The 26,812-nt window shown below is 37.1% G+C and overlaps 1 protein-coding gene across 2 annotated transcripts in view; it reads left to right on the top strand.

Annotated features, from left to right (window-relative positions):
- Nucleotides 1–26,812, top strand: part of BTBD9 (BTB domain containing 9) — a gene marked incomplete at its 5' end in the record, with an annotated part of 119,808 nt that overhangs the window by 76,478 nt on the left and 16,518 nt on the right. The window contains 3 exons of one of the 2 annotated variants that reach the window (XM_084261004.1): nt 345–454; nt 9,748–9,937; nt 19,053–19,160. In XM_084261004.1, coding sequence (XP_084117130.1) covers nt 345–454; nt 9,748–9,937; nt 19,053–19,160 — 408 coding nt within the window. Of the gene's footprint in view, nt 1–294; nt 455–9,747; nt 9,938–19,052; nt 19,161–26,812 lie in introns of both variants that reach the window. The other variant, XM_084261005.1, reaches the window with a different exon arrangement.

The raw sequence follows: 26,812 nt of genomic DNA, 5'->3' as shown, positions 1-26,812 counted from the left end.
TACATTTGCAGTAACAGACCATTTCTGAATAAAAAGCTCCTTCCTTTTGCTTTTCTTGGTAAATTAGCCCAGAAAGATTTTTTTGATACATTTAACAGCTCTTGAAGTTTTGTTGTTTTGGGTTTTTTTCTTAAATTCTTCTGGAGCCAGCATCCTGACTAGATGCAAGTTGAATGTGAGAATTATACTCTTTCTACTCCTTTTGTTATCTTAATTTTATTTTTTAACAGTTGCTCAGTTCTTACAGGTCTGCACATTATAGTCCAAGTGAATCATTTATACTTTATTCCACAGAAGTTTGCCACGTTTAACTTACACTGCTTACCTTTTTTTTATCCCCATAGGTATATTCGAATTGTTGGAACCCACAATACAGTGAACAAAGTTTTCCATATTGTGGCATTTGAATGCATGTTCACCAACAAAACCTTTACTCTTGAGAAAGGCCTGATAGGTAAGATATAAAACTATTTTCCTTGTACATGAACTGTTGTGAACGTTTGCCTTTTAAGACTGGCCGGTTACTCCTGCTTCCACACACAAATCTCAAATTTGAGTTAAAAGATGCCTTAAGCTTACAGTGGGTTGGCTAGTCCTTGTGACTTCTCTGAAATTCCAGTTATGTGGATTAATGAATGATGCTGCTGGAATGCTAAAGTAAAAATTAAATCAACTGCTGCTGTCAAAAACACTGGTCATTGAGTCACTCGGTGCTCCTAATCCAGTTTTTATTTGCACGTCATGGTTGCTCTTGCCTCTTGCTAGGTTAGCCTGAATTCTGTAACAAGGATGGAGTAGCCAGAGCTGTTTATTGCAGTAAAGATGGATTAGGGCCTCTTACACAACCTAGTTTCAACTGCTGAAAGTAAACTCTCCCGTGCTGTGATTTTCCCCAAAAGAGCCATAGACAGACTTAGCAATGGCAGGACATTATATTGGCTACCCTTATTCTCAGAATGCCACATGGATGGAGTGCTCTTACCTCTGCAGCTCCGAGGGCCTTACATAATCCTGATTTACGTACCTCAGCATAGTACTGCATTACTTAAGGTAGAAATCCCCAATAGACCAACAATACTGAATGGTGAATCATGTAAAGTAAAATTTAATACTGATTTTTTTTAATACACCAAACAAGGTGATTTCTGTGCTTCCTTCCATATAAACTCACATGAGTGAGATCGTGAAATTCATTGGCAGAGATTTGTTCACCTTTTAGTGGTTGTCTAGTTGGGATTCCCCACTGTTTCTTACTTCTGGCATGAAATTGAGAATTGCAGCAAAATTCCTGGAGTTCATGCTGGTTTTAAACACATATTTAGATTTTAAGATGGAAGGAAAAACAGTTTTCAGGAAAAGATTGAGAAAGGTTTTAGTAGGAGGTATTTATTTTTAATTTTTTTGTGAGAAAGCTATAACATGGGGACCCTACTCCTTCAGCCTGTTCCCCATGCTTTATACCAAGGCATTGCATGGTTACAGTCAATCTCATGAGGTTTGAGGTGTAATTTCATTATGTCTTTTTAGGAGCATAGAATAAGTAGCCTGACAAATCACACTTCAGTAATTTTTATGTTCCACAGCGCCAAAGTGTACAGGTTGTCCCATAACGTAAATAGAAAGCTTTCCCTTTGCTTTAGGGAGTTGGCAAGCAGTATTGCATTTGCTATTGACAAGAAAATAGAATAAGCAGTAAGGGAGGACTGTGCTTAAAGAAAACATCTACCATCAATAAGCTACTTAGAGAGAACAAAGTATTTAAAGTTTTGTAAACCCTTGAAGTTAATTTCATATTTAGCACTGCCAGCTACGACCTTTTATGAAACTTCTTACAAAATCAGAGTTACTGTGTGCAAGTAAGCAATATGTCTGTATCTCTATAAAATTGATTAGGATTCAATATACTTCCTTTTTTTGTTTTGTTTTTTTAACTCAGAGATTGTTTGGTCGTAACAGTAGGCAAGGTAGTGAATCCATGTATGTTTGTGGAAGTGTACTTGAACCATAATTGACGTGTCTTTCAGATACTCTCTGGTATTTTGTGGTTTAGGGAGCATGTTGGTGAGACAATTTTTTTTAATCTCTTTCAGCTTTTCATGAGTTTCAGAGATAATCCAGGGGTTGGAAGATTTTATATGTCTTTATTAAATTTTATGTTCATTAATTTTCTTTGTAATTATGGAATCTTACAGGTAAATAGGGTTTGGACTGCATAGAAGTTAGTAGTAGTAGTATAATCATCCATTGTAGTTCATATTGATCGGTAGAACTATGCTGTCATTCAGCATGGATAAATCAAGCTGTCATATGTATAAGTCATTGGAACTGATACACAGTAAGCAGAGGCCTGTAGAGCTTTTTACATTGAAAGGACAGTAGTCAGTACAATTAATAAAAAAATAAAAGAGTAGTTATTTGAAAGGGGGATGTGGAAGAACTTCCAGCTATAAATGAGGCAGTAGCAGTTGGACACATGACCTTGCAGAATTTATGGTGACAAATGGAAAGATTGTGGGACTAGTTGAGGGCCCTCCTGTTGTGAAATCACACGGGGCACAAAGGCAGTTCCACTACAACTTACGGCCATTGACATTATTCAAAAATACTCTCAACAGCTTTGATCCAGCAAAGTGATCTTATATCCATTTAGTGGTGTGTTTTACATACTGGAAGGCAGAATGTTATCTGGCTCCCTTGATCAAGCAGACTGACCCAGTTCCACTTCTGTAAAAAGTCTGTGACTTCCAATGAGGTAGTTGCCACAGATTTATTTTATTGCTCTAATGAGGATTTGTAATGTTAGTTTCTATTCCTGCAGTGACTGGGTAGGATAAAGTGGACTGAAAGCAGTTAGGAAAGCTCCATGAAATACATGAGAACGCAGTGGGTTGCTTTTAGGCTTGATTGAGTATAGAAGCTTCCATCCTCGACCCCTGAAAAGCAGGATTAGCTAATACTATTGGGTTCCTTGTTTATGCAGTGTGGTATTAGGTTAGAACAAAAATGGCTGCTGTTCCTATTACTTATTTTATTAAGCAAATGAAATGTTGGTCAGCCCTTGAAGGCCATATGGTCCTTTCTAAAAGACTTTGCGACCCTTACTTCTACCAAAACATCACTGAAGATAGTACAGAGTTTGTCATTTGAAACCTCATTCCAAGGAAATAGGACCGATGAGGTGTTTGTTTAGAGATCTCATATTGATATTTAAGAGTAATTATTTAAGTTTTGTGAAACCTGTTCAGTTTGATCAGAAAGCTGTATATACAAAGAGGATAATTTATCAGATATATTACCACTGATAGGTAGTATCTCTGTAATGGCTGTCACTGTAAAGTGAAGATTAGAAGGCTGGTAAACAAATAATAAAAATGAAGCGCAGCTTCCTGATAACAGCAATTTTATGTTGCTGTGGTTTTGTGTACAAGGTTTTCATGATAAATTATTAACTCAACATATTACATTTTAAAGTTAATGTGGAAGATGATTTATACAGTTACTTTCTACAACACTGGATGCAGTACTGACATGACCTATTGGTAGTTGAGTAGCAGGTTTAAAGCAGAAGTAGCACGAAGTAGCGCTGTCTTGTGTGCTAGTGTTGGTTTGCACTTTGCTGTCTTACGAAAAGAGGTAAGTGACAGCAATTAATTCGATCATACGAAATTATTCCCTAATGCAGATATTAGGATTGAGATGTAATTTTCCTTTTGGAATAGTATTACCTCTAGATGTGTAAGTAACAATTCTACGTATTAGAATCACAAGATTGACACAACTGTTTCAATTAAGATCTGTAAATATTTTTTAAATCTCAAAAGCATACTGTTTGCTGTTAATGAACTTCCACATCTGAAATTTTGAATGGTCTTTAGTCATTAATATTTAGTTTAGACTCCAAAACAAGTGAAAACTTTCACAAGCAAGAGATGTACTCTTTGGAGGCAGAAGTGATACCTGGTGTGTTGTGATGTTTTTTTAAGTTTTTTATCTGCCCAGAAGCTACAACAACAAGTAAGGGGCTACTTCCATTAAATGCCTTTTTTTGGGTTTGGGTTTTTTTCCTGTCTAAATATAGGAAACAATTACTCCTTTCTGCCTCAAAGGGGAAAATTGATAATCTCACTTAGTCCTTCAGTCAGTCAAGGACTATGCAGGCATGTGGGGCTTGACCAGCCCTCCATCCTATTTTTACCTGGTTAAGGTCACAGGGAGTGCAGTGTGGAAGGCGTTTATATGAAGTTGTGTTTATCTGTAGTCTGTCTCAGTCTATCAGACTATCTTGTAACTTGGACGTTACACATGGAAGGGAGAACAGTGAATAATGACTGAAAAGCAGGAGATGGATATAAAGCACTGGAATGTCCTTGGTCACCCTCTGGGGAATGCTGTTTGGTACTTAATGTGAACCTTTGTTTGTGTGCTGTTCAGTGCCTTAGGAGAACTTGTTTTAAAAGGGGGAAAATGGAATGAATAAATAATAATTCACTTGTATTTTATTCATTGGAAGTTATTTTTAAAAAAAATAAAAATAAATGTATAACAGAGAAACCAGTCATATCAGTTTCCTAGTTTGTGGTTTAGCTTTGTAAAAGATCGCTGTACTTCTCCCCAAGGAAGAAGTGAGAGATGCTATTTCTGTGTCTAGTTTAATGTTGACTCCACACAAAGCTATCGTATTTTGTTTCTTCTCTTTTTAAAGGTTAGCCTTCTTTCAGAACCATGCAGGCTTACCCAGCAGTGTAAGTCAGCTCTGCTGTAAGCGTAGCCTTAGGAAAATATGAAAATTCGAAGATGATATAAATACTGTGGGGATTTTATCCTTTTCTACAGGAAAGGACAGCCATATGATCAGTTTAGTTACAGCTACCCATTCTTCAACAGAGATCTGTTCTTCTGGTGATTCCAATTATGTTTTTCTTTTTCCAGCGCTGCAACAAAGGCTGCACACTTCGTAGGGCTCCTCTGAAACAATTGCTATTTCTGAAAGCCTTCACCAGGCAGAACGTTTAATGAAAGAGCCCTGTAGCCAGCCAATTGGTTGGCAATTAGAAGTATGGCCAATTCTAATGGCTTGAATGCTTTTGTTCTAATTTATTGGATCAGAAATCATGAGCTCTTGCAGATACCAACTGAAAAATCGACATTTGCTGAAGTTATTCTAATCCAATCTGACGATTGGACATTGACAAATATTAGTGGGGGAGGGGTTAGCTAAATAGGGCTTGCAGAAAGCTTTTTACTGGAACAGGGAAAATGCTGTTGATATTTGTTTGAAGTTGATATTCCTTGAGTTTTTGATTCAAGTGAAATGTAGCAATGTCATGGGCAAGTTTCAGCTCCAGAAAACAAGAAGGAATATGTGGAAGGGGAGACAAGACTTTGTGACTGTACTTTTTAATTAACTGAAAGGTCTGTAGACTTAATATTTCCTATCATGTAGCAAATAAACAAGCTCCAATTCATATACTCAATAAAGATTAGACTTAACAAATCTTTTGGCACATGGAAGATAATGGAAGCAAAATGCGCTACATCCTTTTAATTATTTAATACAATAAAATCAAACCCTGGAGTAATAGTGACATCCCTAATTGTTTTTTTTTTTTCCCTTTGCTCTCAGTTTTCTTTTCTCTAACCGTCACTGTCTAGTGAGGAAACTTTTGTCAGCCAAATAGATGGTCAGGTAGAGAAGGAATGCAGTTTTGCAGGTAGAAATGGACTGATTGAAAGCTGATCATTTACAGCTGTTAGCATGAGAGCAAAAAACACTTCTTTGTATTAACTAAATCAAAAATGTATTTTCTCCAGCATAATTTTTTGTTTATACTTTCTTCACACAGCGATAGTGTTGTGTCTTAAGAGAGTTCCATAATAGGAACAGTTGTATCATAGTGATGACACTTTGTCTGAGAACCTTTGATTGACTGTTACCTGGAGTGCAGTATAAATATATTTAACAATCCATAATGCTTTGAATTATTGCCTTCATATAAAATAAGACTACTAGGTAGATCTGCTGCCTGTTTGTCTTAGTAAGTTGAATTAAGGTTCATTAATGGCTTTTTCTGTGAGTTGGGGCAGGAACCCACTCCATTCTGTTTCTTCCTATGTTGCAAAGAATTGTTTCAGGATTTTTTGTCGATTTTTCCCCCATCTTGGCGAATTGACTGCAGTGAAGCCACAGTGGGTGAACAGATGGCAAAATCTGACCTGTCCACAGTGGGAGAGGAAAAGAAGTACTTAACTGGCTCCCATATCTGAGTGTAAACAATGGCTGCATAACTTTTTGCTGAGTATTTCAGAGGGAAAAATTGCTATGCAAAATAAAGTCTACTAAAAATTAGGAAGAAGAAAAGCCCAAAACAACCTAAACCCTTTAGGGGTGATAAATAAGTAGGACTGAGGTCTACCACCCGCTCCTGGTACGTTTTTTCTCCTGGGGGACCTATAAGGACAGTTGAATATCTTATCTATCTTATCTTTAAATATAGCCAGTAGAGGTGGCCCTTAGGCCATGTCTTGAAACTGACAATCCTTTATAAAAATACTGTTACTAGAATTAAATATGTTGTCAAGCTGTTCATTTCTCCATTCTGCAGCATAAGACCAGGAGACAAGAAAATAAGTTTTAATAAATGTTTTGATGCTGCTGCTGTCCCATAACCTCAATCATCATCATTTGTTTCCTTACAGAATGCAGATGCTTTGCTAATGCCCATCTTTTCTGTTCCATAAAGGCAAATCAGATTTCTCAGAGCAAAACTGCTGTATGAACAGTGGAAAAAGAATTTCCATATTTGTAATCTCCTCTTTTGTTTTCTCTTACAACATTGGTTACTGGAAAAGCTGGATAGCTGGTGGATTAAAAAAAAAGAAGAAGAAAGAGAAGAAGAAACAAAAATAGCAACAAAACTGTTGGTTTTGGCAGTATGTTTTTATAAAGTGACCTAAATTGAAGCAGAAATTCTAATGGGAAAAAAGCAGAGAAGCTGAAGACTTGAAAATATGGCACAGAGCAGAGTCCCCACCAGATGGTATTTTTAATAATTTTATCAAGCGGATATAAAAGATGATAATGAACATTCAAAATAGGGAGTGGCGGTCCCCCCCTAGAGAGAAGGAACAGTATGGTACCTTCTGCACACTGCAATTAGTTAGAATCACTTTCTAATTAACTGTTATAGGGAGGACCACAGAATTATATTAAAAACAGTTTCTGTGCGGTTGTTAAGGAGTTGGACTAATCAGGGTAACACCTTCTTAGGAGGTCACAGATTAGTGCAGAAATGTAAGTGCGAGAAGGAGCAGGATGATGCTCAGAGAGGGCATGCGGGTAAAAGATTGGATGAACTGAGCTGTACTGTGTTCAATTAATGCCTTACATAGCTCAGAGGGTGTCCAGAATATGCTGTAAGGACTCAGTGTGAACACTGATTTTGACACTTTGTCTTTTACATTTTTTTAATTCAACCAAGATATCAGTAGCTTCCTCTTCCTACAAAAGCAGCAATATATAGAAGATGCTTTAATGCTTATATAAAATGGGTGTTCAAAGAAGTTCCCTTACTGCCAGGGAAGAGCGGAAGAACGGGAAGCCAAAGCAAACTTCATTTCGATGCCAGTACTTTCAGTTTGCATTGTTAGTCTTTGCTTTGTTCAGATTGTTCCCAGTGAAGTACTTTAAATTCCTACTACCTTGTTTCCCATGAGAATCTGGGAATTTTGGAATGTCTTTTTTTCTGTAATAGGGAATAAAGAGTATTCTTGAATAATCATATGGTGGGCTTAGTAATTTGTTTATGAGCAAACTGAGATGATAGTACATTCCATAGTGGAAGTAGATTTTTAAAATTTTTTTTTTAGAAAGCATTGCCTTTCCACTGCCTTGGATTGCTTCTTGGCAACAATTTTGTGCTTTTTCCTCTGTTTTATGGTGTTTTCACTGGATGATGCTTTTAAGATCATACTCCTGATACCACTAGCACACTTAAAACACAGAATCCTAGCTCTTCATGGAAAACTACAACTTTTTTGGTGCTGGAGACTCTTATAATTGGCTCTGAAATTGCCACTTTCATATGTTGTAGTATTTAAAATACATATATTACAAACAACTATTACAAGTATGTAATTTAGTTATCAGTGTGCACTGAGCTCAAAAGGGTACATTTGTGTCTGTACACATCACTTGTTTCCTTGTGAAAATTGAAATAGTGTTGGTTGTACATCTGATGTATGGCTAAAATTTGTTTGTGCTGTGCTTGTTCATCCTTTCTCTGATTTCAGAAATGTTTGGTATGCAATAATGTGAATTTGAAATGTTGTTAAACTGATCATTGTCATTCAGGTAATTTCTGGTAACTTATTTCTTCATCACTTTTAAATTTTACTGCCACACAGATTGGTTGTCTTTTATTAGAGTTGACACACAAAAACTTAGGGGTTTGTTGTTTGGTTTTTTTAATACAGCCTGTGCCAAATTGTAATATTTAGATAAAACAATCAGTGCTTTCAACATTAAAAAAAAATCCACAAAGGCTTCACAGGCAATTTTTCAGCCTTGTTAATACTGATTTGTTTTTTGGATTGAGAATAGAGACAGACATATATATTTGAAAAGTTTGCCTAAAAAATTATCTTTTTAGGAAAATGCTGGACCTGAGCATCTTAAACAGCTTATTTTTATGTTCATCTGTCATCTTGCTTGGAAGGTGGTGTTCAAAAAGCTTACAATTCTCTCTGAAATACAAACAGAAAGTACCATACCTGATTAAATGCCCACAAAGGAAAATAATAGGTGATTCCACAAAATACATGTTGATGCACTTGGAAAGCAGTGCTGGTGGAGTACTCTATGCATGAGAAAATACACCTCCTTCTTACAGTGGGAGGAAATGAGGAAAATCGTTATCCTGTGTTTTGTCCTCCCTTTTTTCAGGAGGATGGGTTCTCTGTATTTCTTTAATTTGTTGTTGGGATACTCTAATCTCTTTTTTTGTGATGTTCAGTGCTACCTTTTTCCTGACTGAACAAGAAATACTTCCGCATTTGCTGTTCCATGCAAGTGACAGACACATTGGTTTCTCCTGTCCTCTTGTAGTCTAATACTTGTATTGAAGGAATTTGTGTGTATTGAAAAGCATTTTCATTTTTCTAAATTCTGGGGTGCAATTTCCAACCATAGTCAGAGAGGCTGTCAGAAGTACCAACAGGTATGTTTTGAGAATAGTCCCATGAATCCTAAGACTTCAAGTCCTGGTTTCAAAGACTTTGAGTCCTGACTTCCCACAGTAGAGATGGGTCTTTAAAATCTCACTTACTTATATCTTGCTTTCTCTTTTTCTTTATTTTTTTTTAGGAGTGGGGGGTGGGGAGGGAGGGTGATTGGAGAGGCTTCATTGTGAAAGCAGGAAGAAATTGTTTGAAATATTCAGCAGTTTTGAAGGACAAGAATTCTTTCCCTAATTGTATTGAGAGTGCTTTCATATCACCAACACAGAAATCCATCTGTCAATTTACCAAGCTATTCTGGGATCAATACTATAACAATTAGCTGTACCAATACTACAACAATTATCTTTACCACTCAGTTGTGCTTCGTAGTTCATGTTAAACAAGAGTTTTGTTTCTTTATGTTGATCGTACTTTCATCTTTATGTCTGGTAAAGAAAAACTAAAAAAAAAAAAGAACTTTGGTACCCAAAGTGTTTTCTGACACTGCCATTTTTGTGTTTTAATTCACAGTTCCTGCTGAAAACGTTGCAACAATTGCAGACTGTGCCAGTGTGATTGAGGGTGTAAGTCGCAGTCGCAATGCCTTACTGAACGGGGACACAAAAAACTACGATTGGGACTCTGGGTACACGTGCCATCAGCTTGGGAGCGGAGCTATTGTAGTACAGCTGGCACAGCCATACATGATTGGATCAATACGGTAAGAGGGTTTATTTTTATCTAACTTAAGGGCAACAGTGAAACTTTTGCTGAACACTGTTATTTTCTTGAGAATATGTGACATTTGGAAACAACAATAATTAGGGGACTAGTTTAGTAGTTGTCATTTTGCTTTTTATTTAAGTATAGTGGACACATTAATAATTAAATGTGTGAATTATATGTCAAGATACAGCAGTGCAATTCCAGAAAATATTACATTTCAGAGGCATAATGATAGTAATAGTCAAATTGTAAGATTAAAGGTATGTACTTATATTAAAATAGAAATATAATTGCAGCCTCACTTGTGGTCACCTCATTGTGAAAACAGAAATGTTTATTGAAGGAAGCCATCATCCTGAGTCAGCCAGGTATACTTTTCTCTATACAGGTAGTTCTGCTTCTTACTTGAACATGGAGTATATAATAAGGGTATAGTAACAGAGTATTTCTTTACAGTGTTGGATTAATGAATGTGTTTAACTCTGGATTAAAGTTCATTCATCTATTTCTACAGTGACTGTCTAGATAACATTGAAGAACAAACTTTTGGCTAATGTTGAAACTTGGGAAGTAGATTGGAGGGTGGGATTGTTCAGTGGCGAATACAAAAATATTCTTGGCAACTTCAGATTCTCTGGTGTACAAAACCTTGTCTTAAAGGCTTCCTACTCTTCGTAATTTTAGAATATGTTGTCAGAGACTTAATTTGCATTCTCTGTGACAACAGAAAAAAGAGAGAAAGGATTCTGAAATTAGAGTATCAGTAAGCAAAGGTTGAAACCCCCCATGAGATGCTGGCTTGCATCAGAAGCCATGTGCATAGGTACGTATTGCTAGGAACTAGCTCAGCGCCATGCCCCCCCCCGTTAGAGTTGCCTCCTCAGACTGATTGATGAGGAAGTGCGACTTGAAAGCTCTTTTATAACTGCCAGTCTCTCTTTTGTGTGCTTTGGTTTTGGCTTGCAGCATTGTTGTGATGGTTATGAAACATTGAAGAGAAAGTTTAAAATCAGACCTCCAGGCAAATCTCTAACCTAACAAAAGTACTGTTTTGTCTGTGTACTAGCATAATGCAAGTCCACCATTGTTCTCACTGTGTGAAACAAGCTGAGTAAGTATTGTTGGCAGCTTTCCACCCTCCATGGTTTATGCTTTTGAGTTTGGTGTTTTTAATGTTCAATTAAGCATTGCATCTCAAGTAGAAAGCCAGGAAGACACAGTACTCAGATTTACTAAAGAGGTAATTGAAAATGTAATTACATCATTTTCATGCCACTTTAAACTTAAATTCAAGTAGCAGCAGAAGCTTTGACCACATGAAAGGGTAAGAGAAGAATACATTAACTAAAATGCATATTTTCTCAGTTTATAGTCTCTGTCTTTCCTGTCTTACCATTTTCTACTGTCTTTCAGTTGGTGATGCATACCATCTTTTTAAGCCAGTGCAAAAAATTGACTTTACTGTATTAAATAATATGCTAAGGGTTCTTCTTGAGCAGAAGATTTTTAATAAGTCTATTAAATAGTATGTTAGGTGAACTAGAGTTTGTCCAAAAAATTATAATTGTATAATCAGTAAATGTGTAGAACAAATGAAAAAAATACCAACCCAAACATTACGTAATTTAAAAACTAATCAGCATGTAGTAATTTCTGTGGTATTGCATTGTGCAGATACAGGGTCAGAATCCCATCTTTCTTTGTCAGCTTTCTGTCATGCATAGTACAAGCAAGATGAACAGCTTGTCTTAAAAAACAACAATAATAAACATCATCATGTAGGGTATCTTCTGACAGAGGACTCTACCTGCATTGCCCAGAGGCAGAAAAGCTGGCACGATGGTGTCTTTCCCTTTTCATGTTCTGCCTGGAACAAGAGGTTTGAGTTGCAGCCACATCTGTTGCAGATCACAGGCAGCCAAGGGAAAGATGCTCCTTTGAGTGGGGAAGCGTGGTTTCACTATGTGGCAGCTACTGCTTTGGCAAGCAAGGGTCTAGACCGTGTCCTGTACAGTGCAGTGCTAGCTAATTTGGTGACACTGTAGTCTTTATTTAGCACCAGGAAATCAGTGACTAGTACAGAAATCAAATTGCATATAAACATAGATTAGAGAAAAAAGGCTTAATACTTCACTTTAATGAAAGCAAGAGATTTTTTTTAAATGGAAAGTCTTCCAGAACCGATTGAACTGTGTTCATTGCCTGTTTTCCTGCTGTTCATATGCTTGAAAACTCCCTTGATCTCACCCTAATGGAAAAAATTTTCCAGGAGCATTTTCCTTAGGCTAGTTGTACAGCATAACCATAGAATGACATGAATTGCTATAGCTGTAGTCATTAGGCCAGTGGGTTTGGATTCTAAATGAATAATTAGGAATTCAAGTACATATCTTTTAAGTTCAGAGATGTGATTGTGCAAATATATTTGTACCAGAGACAGTAAATATATGAGCCTTTGGAAAAAAGGTTGTAGGTGCTTTCAGGCTATCGAAATTGGACTAGTGCTGGAGAGAGCCTCCAAGTCAGAACATGTTACCATGGTAACTAAATTCTGAGTAAGAAGAACTCTTGGTACTCAGATATGCATTAGAAATGTATACAGAGCATAGTGTTTTCAGAATATATCTGGTATGCGTGCTTTCTGCAAAGGTAGTGCCATTTTCCTAGAATCTTAGAACGATTCAGGTTGGAAGGGACTTGAGGAAGGAATCATCTAGTCCAGCCTGCTCCTCAAAGCAGGGTCAGCTATGAAGAAGGACCATCCTACTCCAGGCTAGATGCCTTCAGGTCTTGAAAACCTCCAGGGAAGGAAATTCCACTTCTCTGGGTAGCCTGTTCCAATGTTTATCCTCACAATGTACTTTCTGCTTGTTTGTTTTTCTTTTCACACAGTTCCTGTTTTCCTGCCTCTAGTCCATCTGGAATGTCCTGTTTTAACTTTTGACTATTGTCCTTTGTTTTTCCCATTGTGTGGCTCAGTAAAGAGCCTGGCTCACCCTTTTTGATAACCTGCTCTCAGGTATTGAAAAGCTCTGTCAGGTTCCTCCCCAAATCCAGGCCTTTGTAGGCTAAACAAGATGATTTCTTTAGAGGTCTCTTACACAACGTGTATGCTCCAACCTCCCAGCCATCTTGATGGTCCTCTGCTGGATTTGGTCAGATCTGTCAACTGTTGTACTTAGGTCCAACATGGGATGCGGTGTGCCGGGTGTGAGCTATCAAGTGTGAAGGAGAGCAATCTCTTTCCTTTGTTCTGCTGGCTCAGTTCCTGTTGGTACAGCTCCATACTCTGCTACCCTTTGTTACTGTGAAGGTACACAGGCAACTAACATGATCTTCTGTTCAACAAGACTCCTGTCTCGTTTTTAGCACAACCAGTCAGACTGTAGCATTTATTACTGCAGTTTATACCTACTATAAGAAGTAGAGGATTTTGCTTTTGTTGTTGAATTTCATTAGATCCCTTTTTGCCCCTGTCCAGAGGCTGGCAATCAGTCCTCCTGAATGGCAGCCATACTCTCAAGTTGTACCCCACAGTGCACTGTCATCCGCAAGCCTGATGAGGACTCATTCCATTTCCTTATCCAGGTCGTTGCTAAAGATGTTAAACAGGACCAGTGCCAGAAGGGACTCTGGAGGACCTCCTCTTGCATCCACTCTCTGATGCATCACTACCAATGGTCGGGGCAGATTTTACCCATGTTGTAGTTTACCTATTTAAACTTTAATATCCCAACATGGATACTGGGTTGCTGTGGAAGACCATCTTGAAACCTTGTTAACATACTTTAAAGTATTTGTATTTTGAGCTCTTGCATTCCACTTCAGAGTTTACTCAGAAATTCTAAAACAGGTGTAATGATAGTCTCTGCTCGACAGTACTTTCTACTAGAAAAGACCTGGAAAACATTTTATTTTAAAATAATGGTAACTTAATTTTGTCTTTTCAATTAAAAAAGTTAAAACATTTTTTTTATTTAAGACTCCTACTTGAAATGGCTTACAATATACTTGGAACAGTGAACAGAGAAAATGTTACTTTAGGTAGTTTTTCCACATAGTTGCCTGTCTGGACAGAAAATAACCTTGCTATTTTTCCTGTCTGAAAAGGCCCTTATCAATGACAGAAAAACTATTATGTTTAACTAGGAAGAGAAAGACAGCAATTGGTGTGTTTAACATAGTAAATATAATTCAAATGGCTAAAAGTTTATTATTGAAAAGACTGCTATATCACAGTAGCTCTCTGTCTAACTCTGGCTGCACTTATCTGGAAAAGAAATGTAATAGTATTATGCTGTGATCTTTGGCTGATAACTTCAAAGTTGTTGCTTTCCCCCTCTATGAATTTCAAAAAAAGAAAAGGGGGAAGAAAATACCCATAATAGAACAGGGTCTGCTGCAGCGTGTGTAGAATTCTTCTGTAACATAGTAGTTTTCATGTTAAAATAAACAGAATTTTTAACATCTTTGTAAAAGTAGATTCACCACTTATCCCGGTTTAATCTATTCAAAGACTTTGTTACTAATATGAATACATGATAGCCAAGTATTTTGCTTTTCATATTTGGAGAAATTCTTAAATTAACAAATAGCATCAATTAGCTTTAATGTGTTTTTCTGTTTTCTTGTACCATCATCATATAGTTATCTCACACTTTCTAATTTTCCATACCACTTATGCTTATGAAGTTCTTTGTTTGCTGCTCATTTTCTGTGCTTGCCTGATGAGAGTGAAATCATAACTTAGAACAAATGGACATATAAGCACATAGGAAATATGCAGGGGTTTTGTCTCCTTTGTAGGATCCTGAAGAAAGATTGGTTAACTACTGAAACATAAATATCTATAGAAAGTTAAAAGAGCACGTAGACAACCAGAGGCAAAAATGCAAAGCCAGTTGTATAAAGTTATCCTTTCTATACACTTCTTGGGTTTCATTCTTTTTCCCCATCTTTCAACAAATGTCACTACCTTATGTTTTAATTTCTGTCTTTTTGGTTTTCCATAAGTAGCCAAGTAGTTGACGAACACTGTAAAATCTAATATTTAGACTGCCTGTGGAAACTACTGACTCTGTAGTATTCAGGAAGCAGGTATCATCCTGTCAGGTGCACGACTCAGTCTTTGGCATTCTGCTAACACCTCGAGTGTATGTAGCTATAATGCAGTCTGAACTTAGCAATGGCAATCTTTTGTTCAGAAATCCAGGAATAAAAAGCAAGCAGAGGCAGCACAAAATGCTTGTATAAATGCAGAACAATCAATCTTAGGGAAACACATGACATTTAGAGAAATACTGTTTTAAAAAAGTGCCTCAGCATTTTTTGATATAACAAGTAGGCAATATAATGTTTTCCACACCAGTAATACGAATTTTTGTTTATATTTGAAAAGCTTTTATTTTATAAAATGAGATATTTTCAACATGTGATGTAAATAACAGTATCATATTAAATGATAGAAGGCTTAGACCTTAGAAACCCAAAGTGGCGGCATATGAGAAATATGCTTAAATCTCTCAGTGTTGCAGGGGGTGAACTGGCTAAAGTTTCATTCAGTTTTTCGTTCTCAATCCTGAGAGCCAGATGTACTAACAAGCTAATTTAGCTTTTTATTCGAATATGGAAAGCATAGGAACTCGGGCAATTTTACTATAAACAGATGCATTTCCAATGAGTATAGTTCTGACCTTTTAAGTGGAGTCTCCTTCCTGTCATTTAATATCCATCTTAGCAAAACATTAGCTTCTCTACAAAAGTTTAGCTCCATAGTTTGTCTGGAATGTGTTTCAAAAATTCCTGTGTCTGGCAAAAGGTGGCCCTTGTGCTCAGTGTGCACTGGTGAATATTCATGTAATCACCGGAAAGTTTTTCACTTCTTTTCCAGAAAGGCATTTCATGCAGAATGAATTCCACGTAGATTCTGTTGTCAGTCTCCCTCCCTAGTCTCTCCAGAAAAAGCTACTGCAGGGATGTGAACAAAGAACTTTCTCTGGGACTTGTGAAAGAAAATAAACAAAATACCTACGTTTAGCATCCGTGCTAAAATCACTTCGAGAAAGATTTTGCCAACTCTAATTCCTTCATTGCTTGGTCTGTAATAATTCCAAGCCATATGCTTTTAAAACCTATTTAGCTAGGTTGTTTTGGAAGAGAGCAATTATACACTCTCTTAAAAGGAATAAGTAAGTCCTGTTAGCCTTTTGTTCTAAAAGCCAAGCTTGTTGTGTATTAATTACAGTATTGTTGAAATTAGTCACCAGTGTGCTTCTGATACTGAAACTCTTGATCATAGCTTGAAAACATGACTGAAGGAAACACCACTGAGCCACCATGATGAAAAGGATCCTATTGAAAAGCGCAATTAGTTACATTTTAATAGCCTCTTTAAAAGAAAACAAATTTACGTCTTTTTTTGGTTTTCTCTCTTTTTATCATTTAGAAGGCTTAGTTTAAATGAAAATGTTAAATCTATTCAGGATCTGTTGAATATTAGTAGTTTTCAAGTCTGGGGTTTTAATCCATAAACTTTTTTCTTTTAAACAGAAAAACGTGTTTCAGTCTCTTCAGCATTTGTGGACATTCAAGCTGCAGGAGAGCAGAATGGGGAGGATCTAATGAAGCAAGAGGAGAGGGGTTGAAGTTGGGTGTTTTGTTTCAGGGTGTTGAGATATTTTTATAAGTCTATAAGACTATTTATCTTTTTTAAGAAGTCAGCTCTGAATTTTTTAATTTTCTAACAGGCAATATTAATAAGTGCTAAAAGACTCCTGTTAAAAGGGGTTTAAATTCTTAAAGCTGTTTCAATAGCTTATTGGTTTTGATAATATAAATGCACAGGGTTCAGTTGAGAGCACCTAGGGTTCATTTTAAATCTGCTTGTCCAGTAGACCCCATTCCACTTCAAGTGCTGGGATTCCAAAATGGAAAATACAGAGCTAAACTAGATTGTTTTGAAATGAAGATAATAGTACTGTTTTTTAGGGAGGAGATACAGACACACGTGTCCTTAATAACCACATTTTGAAGACAATCCAGCTTCTGCTTGGGGCAGCATCTCTCAGTAAGAGGAAGGAATCTGCATTCCACACCTGGCTAGGTCTTTTTTCCCCTCTAGCAGTATTGGTTTTATAAATGTTAGAAATGAGCAATAATTTTTGCAGTTATATTCCTCCCAGCAGAGGTAGCAACTGAAAGCAAGAAACACTTTCTGAACTGGAAGAAAGGAATGAATAATGTAAAAGTTGGGCACTCTTCTGAAAGATGATTAAAGAGAGACAGCTTGAAACTCTCTGCCTGGGAAAGTCTGCAGCGTTGCAGAAGTTCCCTTTCGTTTTATATATGGCTCAACTGTTTTCATTGACAATCACTTACCTATTGCACTTTGAAAAATGTGGATCTCTGGAAGTTCTTCCTCTCAGCTGGAGAAAGAACCCAGGTTAGCTGTATTACCAGGCTTTCACAGTTCTCTGTACGTGTGGCTGTAGTGATTCTCATTTAGAATTGAAGATTTCAGTTGGAGGGCACCCACAGTGATCATCTAGGTCATCATTGCGGTTATAGCCATTTTGGATAGCTAGTTGTGCTTCCGTTATTTGACTACAGCGGGGTCATTTGTTCCCATAAGAAATAGATCTAAGCAGTAATCCTAGTCAAGCATTACCTAACTGACAAGAACCCAAGGATCAAGAGATGGCAGCAGTTGGTAACAGCCAGTGTATTGCAGTTGTGTATTTATTTTCCACTGGTCTACTGAGGAAGGGTTCAGAAAGTAAGAGTTTTAACAAAAAAAGAGAACCAAATCAGCAAAACATCATTTTCCATTACAGACATAATGTGGATTGTTCACTTAGAGTATTGCAATTCAAAAACTGCCTCTAGTCACCTCTAACTCAAGTAGAAAAGATTTTTAAAGTTTTGGTTTAGCTCTCATATTTGCCACTGAGTTTATATGAAAACAGTAAGAGCAGCTGTTAATTTTTCTAAACTGTACTCTGCTAATAAGTGAAATGACATCACCCAATGATTTTAAGCAAAATGTATGGAAAAACACATCTATTAATCAAAATACAGGCAACATTTAACTGCTTCTAAAGAAGAAATTGCTTAAGTGTCTGCCTCTTTTCTGGCCAGTCCATTTCTCCATTGAGTTGTGTAAATACCTTCTTGTAATTTGTAGATGTTTAGATGGAAGAAAGGATGCTCTGTATTGTTATGCAAACATGCTGGATATAATGTGTCATGTTTTTTGCTAAAGGCGGCATTCTGAGCTGGTTATTTTCCTTAAGTACACTTATCTCAATCCCATCCACCGAGGGGGAGAGGAGAGGGGGGGCAAGGTTCTTGGTTTTGCTTTCACTCATATCCTTAGAAATAAAATGAAATTGAGGAACAATGTTGAGGTTTCAATTATCTCTTAAAACAGGAAAATAATGCCCATATAAGGAGGAGGGGTAGAGAAACCTTAATTCCAGGTGTGGTTTTTAGATCTTCTCTGTGAGGCAAGTATGGAAAATGAAGGCTGTTCAATATGTCAGTCAGTGCCCTTCCTGAAGAGCTGCACTGTTGTTAGAATGTGCATGGAATTTGTCCTTGACACCTCTATTTTTTTCCTTCTTCTGACTCTTTTGGTCAAAAAATTTGGTCAAAATTCAGTGCCTTGTTCCCCATACTGTGATGAGCCGTGACTGGGAATTCTTATTTTCATCCTTGCTTTTTAAAAAAGTATTTCTGATATTTTTACAAAACAAACCCCAACAAACCTTACCTTCAGAAACAGAGCTGTGATTCAGGTTTAAAGCAGGTAACGTCACATGCCTAATAACTTAGTTTGTTTATCAACTTTCAAATAAATAAAAAAGTAATTAATGTTATTAAGATGGTTGTTATAAGCCTGTAAGTGGCCTAATTCTGGCCTTCAGATAATAACAAGAAAGACACTCAAGTTTGAGGTGACAGAAACAGTAAAGACTTGGTTGTTGAGAGGCACATTCCAGAAGAAACGGGTAAACTTAAAAAAGATAAAGAGGAAGATATGGAGAACTAGAAAACTTAAGCAGTTTGGTTCAATGTTTATTTTACTTATCACTCAACTTCTTCATACTTAGGTTGCTACTTTGGGACTGTGATGATCGGAGCTACAGCTACTACATTGAGGTTTCAACGAATCAGCAGCAGTGGACTATGGTGGCCGATCGCACAAAAATTTCCTGCAAGTGAGTGTAATTTTTTCCACTTACATGAAGTCAGAACTGGAAAATTACTGGTTTGCTTTGAGGTTTTTTAATCCTTTTGTCCAGTATTTACATAAGTAACTTTTTGATTATGGAAAGAATGGTCGTTATATAAACTGTAGGTTACTAACTGTGAGCCCCTGGAAACACAATTTTAGGAGGTGGCATCTTCTAGACTTTCAAACCAGAATCAAGTTCTGAAGGTCTGCAACAGTACTGGATCTGCAAACAATTAGTTTGATTGTCCATTCTCAGAAACAATCTGCCAACCATACCCTTGGTTTTGTGATCACTGAAAATTAAACCACATTTACTCTTGAGTCCATGTGTCTCTGGTGACCCTGGTGTCAAATCACCCTTCCTTGAAAAACGTGATAGGAGAGGAAAGAAAGCATGCTTAGAGGATTTTCTTAATCAAATGCATTTCACCCTTATCAAGAGACATGAAACCATTGTATGATATATGAAGGGGATGGGGAGAGTGAAGGTTGTGATCCAAAGCATAACATCAGTTACCTAAGCTTGACTTTGGTCAAAAGCGGAGTACCTCACCTATATGCACTGACCATTCTGCTTTTGAACAGGACCCTTCCATGGAAAAGCATACTTCTTAAAAAGAGAGACAAATAGTTTCATTTTAATTTGTATACTAAAGTCAGGAGAAATTAGGCACAAATAGTCTCCACATGTATATTATCCATTGGCTTTTCTGTAGTTACTGGATCTGTTGATACCCATTTCATACTTCTAATTTCAAGTAAAGAATGACCCAGATACTTGTCATGGGACTGAAAATACAGGCTGCAAATTTATACATTACATATCCAGAAGCCAGGTATTCGGTGAATGTTGATAGGGTATGTTTTCCTGTCTGATCCCCAGGGAAACTCAGACTTAAAAAAACCTTATTTTTCTCCTTTTCCCTGAGTGAATTTTCCATAAGATATGCTTTCTTTCCTGGGACAAAATTGAAGTCAGCAGCTCATATGGTGACTTGCCCCCACTCCAGCCTGTATTTGCGTCGACCAAAAAAGAATTGATTTTAAAAATCTAGAGTTGTATCTCAGCTTGTCACATCAGACAGGCAATTATTCAGTCCTTTCTAGGAACAGTGCTGATACACATTTTTTAACGTTTGTATTCCATCTCTTAACAAATAGTGCAATTCAAACGTGCGTTACAATGCAGTCTAGGTGTGTTGGTGAAAGAGAACTTGACATGTCCTTTCACTGTCTGTAAAGGGCAAGCTATTGATGAGCAGAAAACTTGCATTCTGCCTGCAGGTCTAGAGAAAGAGCAAAGGAGACTTACTCATTCTCAAAGCCATCTCAGCATAATAGATAAAATTCATCTTTTTGTCTGCCTCCAGCAGCTGGAGCACTAAAAGGCTGAAATGACAGAAAAGAGAGAAAGACGGACTCAATCAGAATCTTTTGCACTACACTGGTTCCTTGTACATTTTGATACCAATAGCCTGTAACAGTAAAAAGGAGCACTTAAGTATGCACAGTGCAAGTGGAACTGCTGGTTGACTGCCCAGATCAAGTATCTACTCACCATGTTCAAACCACACAGTTTTATAAAGCCTTAACCTTGGGCAAGTACCTGTGAATTCCTGAAATACTGTGGTATACTTCAAAATCTTGAGTCAAAACATAGGTGCTGTGGAAGTTCTCAAAGCCATGGTCGCAGAAACTAAATTTCATGTGTATTAGAGAATTGTATTTTGCCTGACATCTCACTCTGACAGACTTGCATCCAGCTAGCAAGATCCCAGTCTTTAATCTTGAAGTCTGCAGACTTACAGTGTCCAAGCACAGTCTGCAACTATCTGCTCCGAAGAAATACAGATATGGACCTGAGCCTTCCAATTACAAAATTATATCAGTTGGACTCGGTGATCTCAAAGATCTTTTCCAACTGTGATTCTGTGATGTGGTGGCAGAGAGGTCTTAAGAAGAGGAATCTGAACCAGTTACTAATAGGACTGTATGAAGAACTAGCTTTTTGTTTTAATTTCTGTAAGTTTGCTTTGGTTTGGTTTTTTTGCTTTTAAATCATCTAAAAAACCCCAAACCAACCCATGGATTTTTTTTAACATGAAAGCAAACAAGTTTCACTATGTAATTTTAACAACAACTAGAGGAAATGAAGAGTTGGATTTTAACCAAAATTAGCAGAAGCTGTTGTAAGGCAGAAGTGGTACAGTTTACCTGATTTACTGTCACAGTGTAATGGTAAAGATACTCCTGCCACATGCAAAAGATTTTTTGTTTGGGGTTTTTTTTCACTGTCTGTTTCCTTCCTCTTACCAGAATATTTGATGGTATTTTATGCAAATAGCACAGATACAACAAAGAGAAATCTGCCTCTGAATGCCTTTGAGTCAAATGATTCAGGCACTCCCCAAGGAAAAGCAAGCATCGAACTTATGCACTCTGCCTGGGTTTGACTCATCGTCAGGTTTGGGCAGACAGTTAAAGGTTGCTGCTTTCAGCAATTTGCCTTAACCAGGGTGGAAGCAATACTACCCTCATCTTTTCATTCTCCATATATTATGAATGCTGCACCCCTCTCACCTAGAAGAAATGAAAGAAGCTGTTTGCTAATGTGGTCAAATTTTGCCACTGTTATTTTTTTCTCAGCCAAATCCTAATTTCTTTTGGTGAATACTCAGACATCCAAGCCTGAAATTGGTTTGTATCAGTTGCTATAAAATCATCATCACTTAGGCTTATTTATCTTTGTTTAAAAAAATGTGAAGTAGGTATGCCTTTGCGTGGAACTGTGTTTGCCTGTTTGACTCAGAGCAACAGTGAACTAAGAAACATGGTGAATGTACTTGTGTGAGGCTGAAATATGAATTGCTTCTAAAAAGTATGCTCCAGATTACATCTGATTGTCTTCTAAACTTCGGAGTTGTGAGTGCAGTCTCAGTGGTTGATAAGGTCTTGAAATGTCGAGTTTACCCTTTCTGGCATTAGTTCTGTGTTTAATGTACTGCAGTAGATGCCAGAAAAATAACTCACTCGGTTTTGCATGTAAGTTATGCTGCTGTAGCAATGGAAAGGGGATGGAGTTAAAACTCAGGAGAATTTCACAGGGGACCATGTTTGTAGGCAAGGAGAAAATATATTTTGCTAGTAATATTCTCTATTCACTTTCCTGTCTATAAAGACAGGCGGATGAGAGGTGTTTCCTTTTATCTTTGCTGCCTGCCTGACTTTCTGTCTACCTGCCCTTTCTGTGGAGTTACAGTCTTTCTGTGAAAGTCTTTAGTGGCCTTTCTCACAAGTGTCCTGTAAGCTCTCCAAATCATTTTGCTGACTCTATGGCACAAGGGGCAGGACAAACCATAAAGGCAGCAAACACAGACCTCAGCAGACACCTTTGATGACCAGTAAGTGGCAAACAAAACAATAAAAAGAAAATTGTGTTATGTTTAAATAGCATATACTGGTTTTGGCAGTCTACTGAAGCATGAGCTTGCCCTTTAAAATACCAGTACGCTGCTTTGGCTTGTTTTAATGGTATTTTTAATGTAGTATTTTGTGTAAATTAATAATTCAGTGCTCAAAGACAGGAACTGACAGGCTACTCCTAACCTCCTCTTCTCCGAGTTTTAAAAGGCTGAAGATAGAAACTAGTTGTCTGTTATCTTCCCGGGGAAAGCTTGCCTACCTTCCATAAGCAGGAGCCAATTAATGCATACTGGTTGTGTAATTGTCAATTTTCAAATGCTCCGTGGAGGCAATTTTTTATTTCTTTTCCACAATAAGCTGTTTTTCTCAACACAGTATGACAGTAATGAAAAACAGTCATGTTCCATTCTAGTTTTCAAAACATTTATGATAAGTGGGCTTGAGCGTGTTAATGCTGAACAGTAGAGACCTGCACTCGTTAGAAGAGTGTGCTGACAAAAAGTCTGAAAGTCAAATGAAAAACAGAAGATACCGAAGGCCAGTAGCAGTCAGACCTCAGAGTTAATGACGCTTTTGATAAAATAAGCCCTGTAAAAACAAATAAGAAACAGGCTATAGTGACGGGATCTGTTCCTGGTATCGTTCTTTAAAGTTCTGTTGTGTAGTTATTGGAAAAATGGATCTGATCCATTGGCAGCAGACATACCATGTTCCACTCCCCACTAGGAAGAAAGGGTCTAAGACTCAGATAGGATTTGGGAGGCAATGAATGTTATTTATTGATGGGCAGTTCGAAGGCAGTTGCTATTGACTGTCTATATGGCTGGTTTGGGACAGTTTTAAGATTCTCTTGTGGAGGAGATGGCTTCAGAATGTTTATAACATACTGAATTACTTCTTTTTTCTTTTTTTATTTTCCCCCCCTGCTGCACTCATTGTTTGTTATTCAGAGTATGCTGCTGTTACACTAAATGTTTTGAAACTTCCAAACTTAATTTCACGTTTCCATTGCTTACTATCTTTGCCTTATATAGCTACTATATATAGAGGTCTTTCAAACCCTAAATTCTCAAATAAGTCTCCATCAATTATTTTTTTTATAGTTTTTGTATTAATGTACTTTGACATGAAAAGCACTTTGGGATGCAGAAGCAAGATTCATTAACAAAATTTTTTTAACTGTCTTCTGATTGATTTTTCAACTTTGAGGTTTTCTGCTCTTGTTCGGTGTTTCAGATTTCTAGCCTGTGATGTAATGTGTGCATTTCCAGATTTCAGGTACTGCTGTATTTCTTTTGATAATTAATCACAGGTAAAGAACACTTAAGAGAGATCTAGGTCATGGACTGAACGGTTCTAAACCACATTTTTAGATGTACAGGAGAGAGTTTTCCATGTTGTCTAAGGATATAATAAAACATCTCAAACATTTCTCAGCCCTCTGTTCTTTCCAACTGCCTCTACCCACATCGTTGTTTCTGTTGCTTTCCATCAGTATTGCTTGCATCTACTATCCTGTCATACCTAGATGGAAAAAAAAAAAAAAACATTTTTCCTAATTTTTGTATAATCCTTAATTCTTTTTCACGCCTCAGCTCCCAAGTGGCAGGGTGGAACAAGATAAAAGGAACCGCTCCTTGTACCTGTTATGTCAGACAGGGTATTTTGACCAGACTTCATCCTATTTTACATGAAGTTAATTTCACAGCAAAACTGTTCGTGTACCTCTTCTGTCAAACAGAGTATATTTTGACCACGGTTCATCCTATTTTACATGAACCAAATTTCACAGCAGCTCTCTGAAATCCAAATGCCTCCTCCCCCAGAGTTGCTGAACCCAGTGTAGCCATATTCTTCCAACACAAAGATGAAATATATTCAAGCAGGATGTCTGGGAAATTGCTACATTGTTAAGCTCAATTTCAAGTCTCACTTCACAAAAATAAACTGAGGCTTCTCATTAATCTGTTCATTATGCCGCTAGTAATGCCTACTGGAGCAAGTCAGACAGATATAAAGGGTCATTTTGTGTAATTATTAAGCTTAAAAGCCCTGAACGATGCAGGCATTGAAGTACGTGTTTTTCCTTGTGTTTACACGCTTGCATTTTTAAAGAATCTAATAAAGCAAAAGAAGCTTCACGGACCTGCCTTATTAAGCACAAAGAATTAAGATTTCACAGGGAGAAACCAGAGTTGTATTCTCTTTCAGAGCGCTAGGAGCCTCTCAGAAGTGTGAAAACTCTGCATCTTAACATTTCATTTTCTAGCTTTTCTTTTAGCTCAGTCTAGATTGATTGGAAAAACATTTAGCTCCTTTTAAATTATGGTTTTTAATGGTGATTCAGGATCACAAGACGACTTTCAGATTCTTCATCTTGTCTTTTTTCCACTTGTACCTCCGGTTCCATGTGGTTGCTTTTCATCCACCAATATTTGTGGATCTTTTGAAGGAGCCTTGAACGGAGTAGCAAGGTGTTGCAAACTGCAGTGTCTTTAGTCTCCCTTGAATGTTTTGCCATATGCTTCTTGTAGCTCTGCTTGCACCATATGCACTGAAGTTTCGCTTTGCTCCACATTGCCATGCAGTGTCCATGTCCTTGGCTGCTCTTCATGCACGTTACTGTGAGGAGAGTGAAGGAAACCTCACAGTCGCTCTGGCATCAGTTTGGTGGTTAGCTCAGTTCTGCCTTAGAGAAAATAAATACCAAATGATTTCCATAGTATCAGTACCTGTTTCTTTTAGGTGTTGGGTTTTTATCTCTTATGCCATTGAAGGCTTGAATGTCTCTTTGGAGGCCTGCAAATTGTCAAATTAATGATACAAATAGATGTATGCTTCATTACTTGGTAATATATTGTCTAGAAAAAAATACATTTTGGTAAGGGAGGGGAAGGAAACTTGAAATAATAATTATCCCAAAGTGTATTATTAATATACGTAAATGGCTTTATAAAAGACAAACTGTGAAGGGCAAAGATGTGCTGATGAAGCTGAATTAAATTTGTTCTTTACTGGGTTGGAGGAAATAAGTACACAGAGGACTTTAAACCCTTTGCCCACTAAAGTTTAATCCCAGGGAGTTCTCCAAATGCAGAGTGTTCTATAGGAATGAGTGACTTCATTCCTTTGTTACTGAATCCCATTGTACTTTAACTGGATTTTTGCTTGTTGGGTTTGCTTTGTTGGGTGTTTGGGTTGGTTGGGTTGTGGGGTTGGGTTTTTTTGGGGGGTGGGGTAGGGGATTGGAGTGCTTTTTGTTTGTTTTTTAAACAATAACATGATGTCTGAATAAATTACTATGCCATACTCTTCCAGAAAAGCATAATCAGCCTACGCTATTCTTTTGATCATGCTTTACAATAAGTCTTGGTTTTCTATTTCTCTTTGATAAATAACAGGAAGTTTATATTTACTTTTCACGGTAACAAATTCTATTTGAATGCATTTGTGAGCACTCTAGATTTTTTTTTTTCCAAAACATACAGAGTCATCTGTTCCATAGACACTTCAGTGTCCACTGCCTCTGCTGTAGGAGGGAAGAACACACCTGAAGCCAAGATAATGCTACTTACTTTTCAAGTAAATGCAGAAGACAAGCAAATGAAATTGCCACCAAAATAACTAAAAATAGTTGACCAGTGTTAATGAATTAGGGTTTTTTTCGGAGCCAAAATTATGTTAAGAAATATGGTGAATATATTGTAGATAGGGAACGCTCCTGGATACTGAAGCTCCGAGATCTGATCTACATAGTCTTGTACCTGAGATTAATTACAAAACTTTGTACCCTTTCTGCTTGACTTAATCTGTTATCTGCTGGGGAAAAAAAGGAAGTCAGATGATAAAAATACCTTTTAGTGAGAGGTGAAACCTTTATGCTTTTTGAAAAGCCTAGGGGTGCTGAAAAAAATACTAAAAAGAAAATAATTAAAAGAAATTATTTCTGAGACTTAAGAGTATAAGGTTTTGAGAGACTAAGATGGATACTTGAGCAGCCTATTTCTGCAGCAACATACTGGGTCTGTAAGTGTTTCTTAGAGTGTAGAGGACAAGAAATACATGCATTCTGTGAGAGCTACAGTCTGACTACATTCCTATATTTTGCATGATTTTACGGTGGTCACTTTTTAATATTAAATATAATCAGTAAGATGGTGAGTTATTTCCATATTTTATCAGTATGTAACCCTAGTTTGGTGATGCAGGATA

This window comes from Gallinula chloropus (genome assembly GCF_964237585.1).
Source record: "Gallinula chloropus genome assembly, chromosome: 3".
Classification (NCBI taxonomy): domain Eukaryota; kingdom Metazoa; phylum Chordata; class Aves; order Gruiformes; family Rallidae; genus Gallinula; species Gallinula chloropus.
The sequence above is the reverse complement of the archived record's forward strand: the minus strand, read 5'-3'. Positions and strand labels throughout refer to the sequence as shown.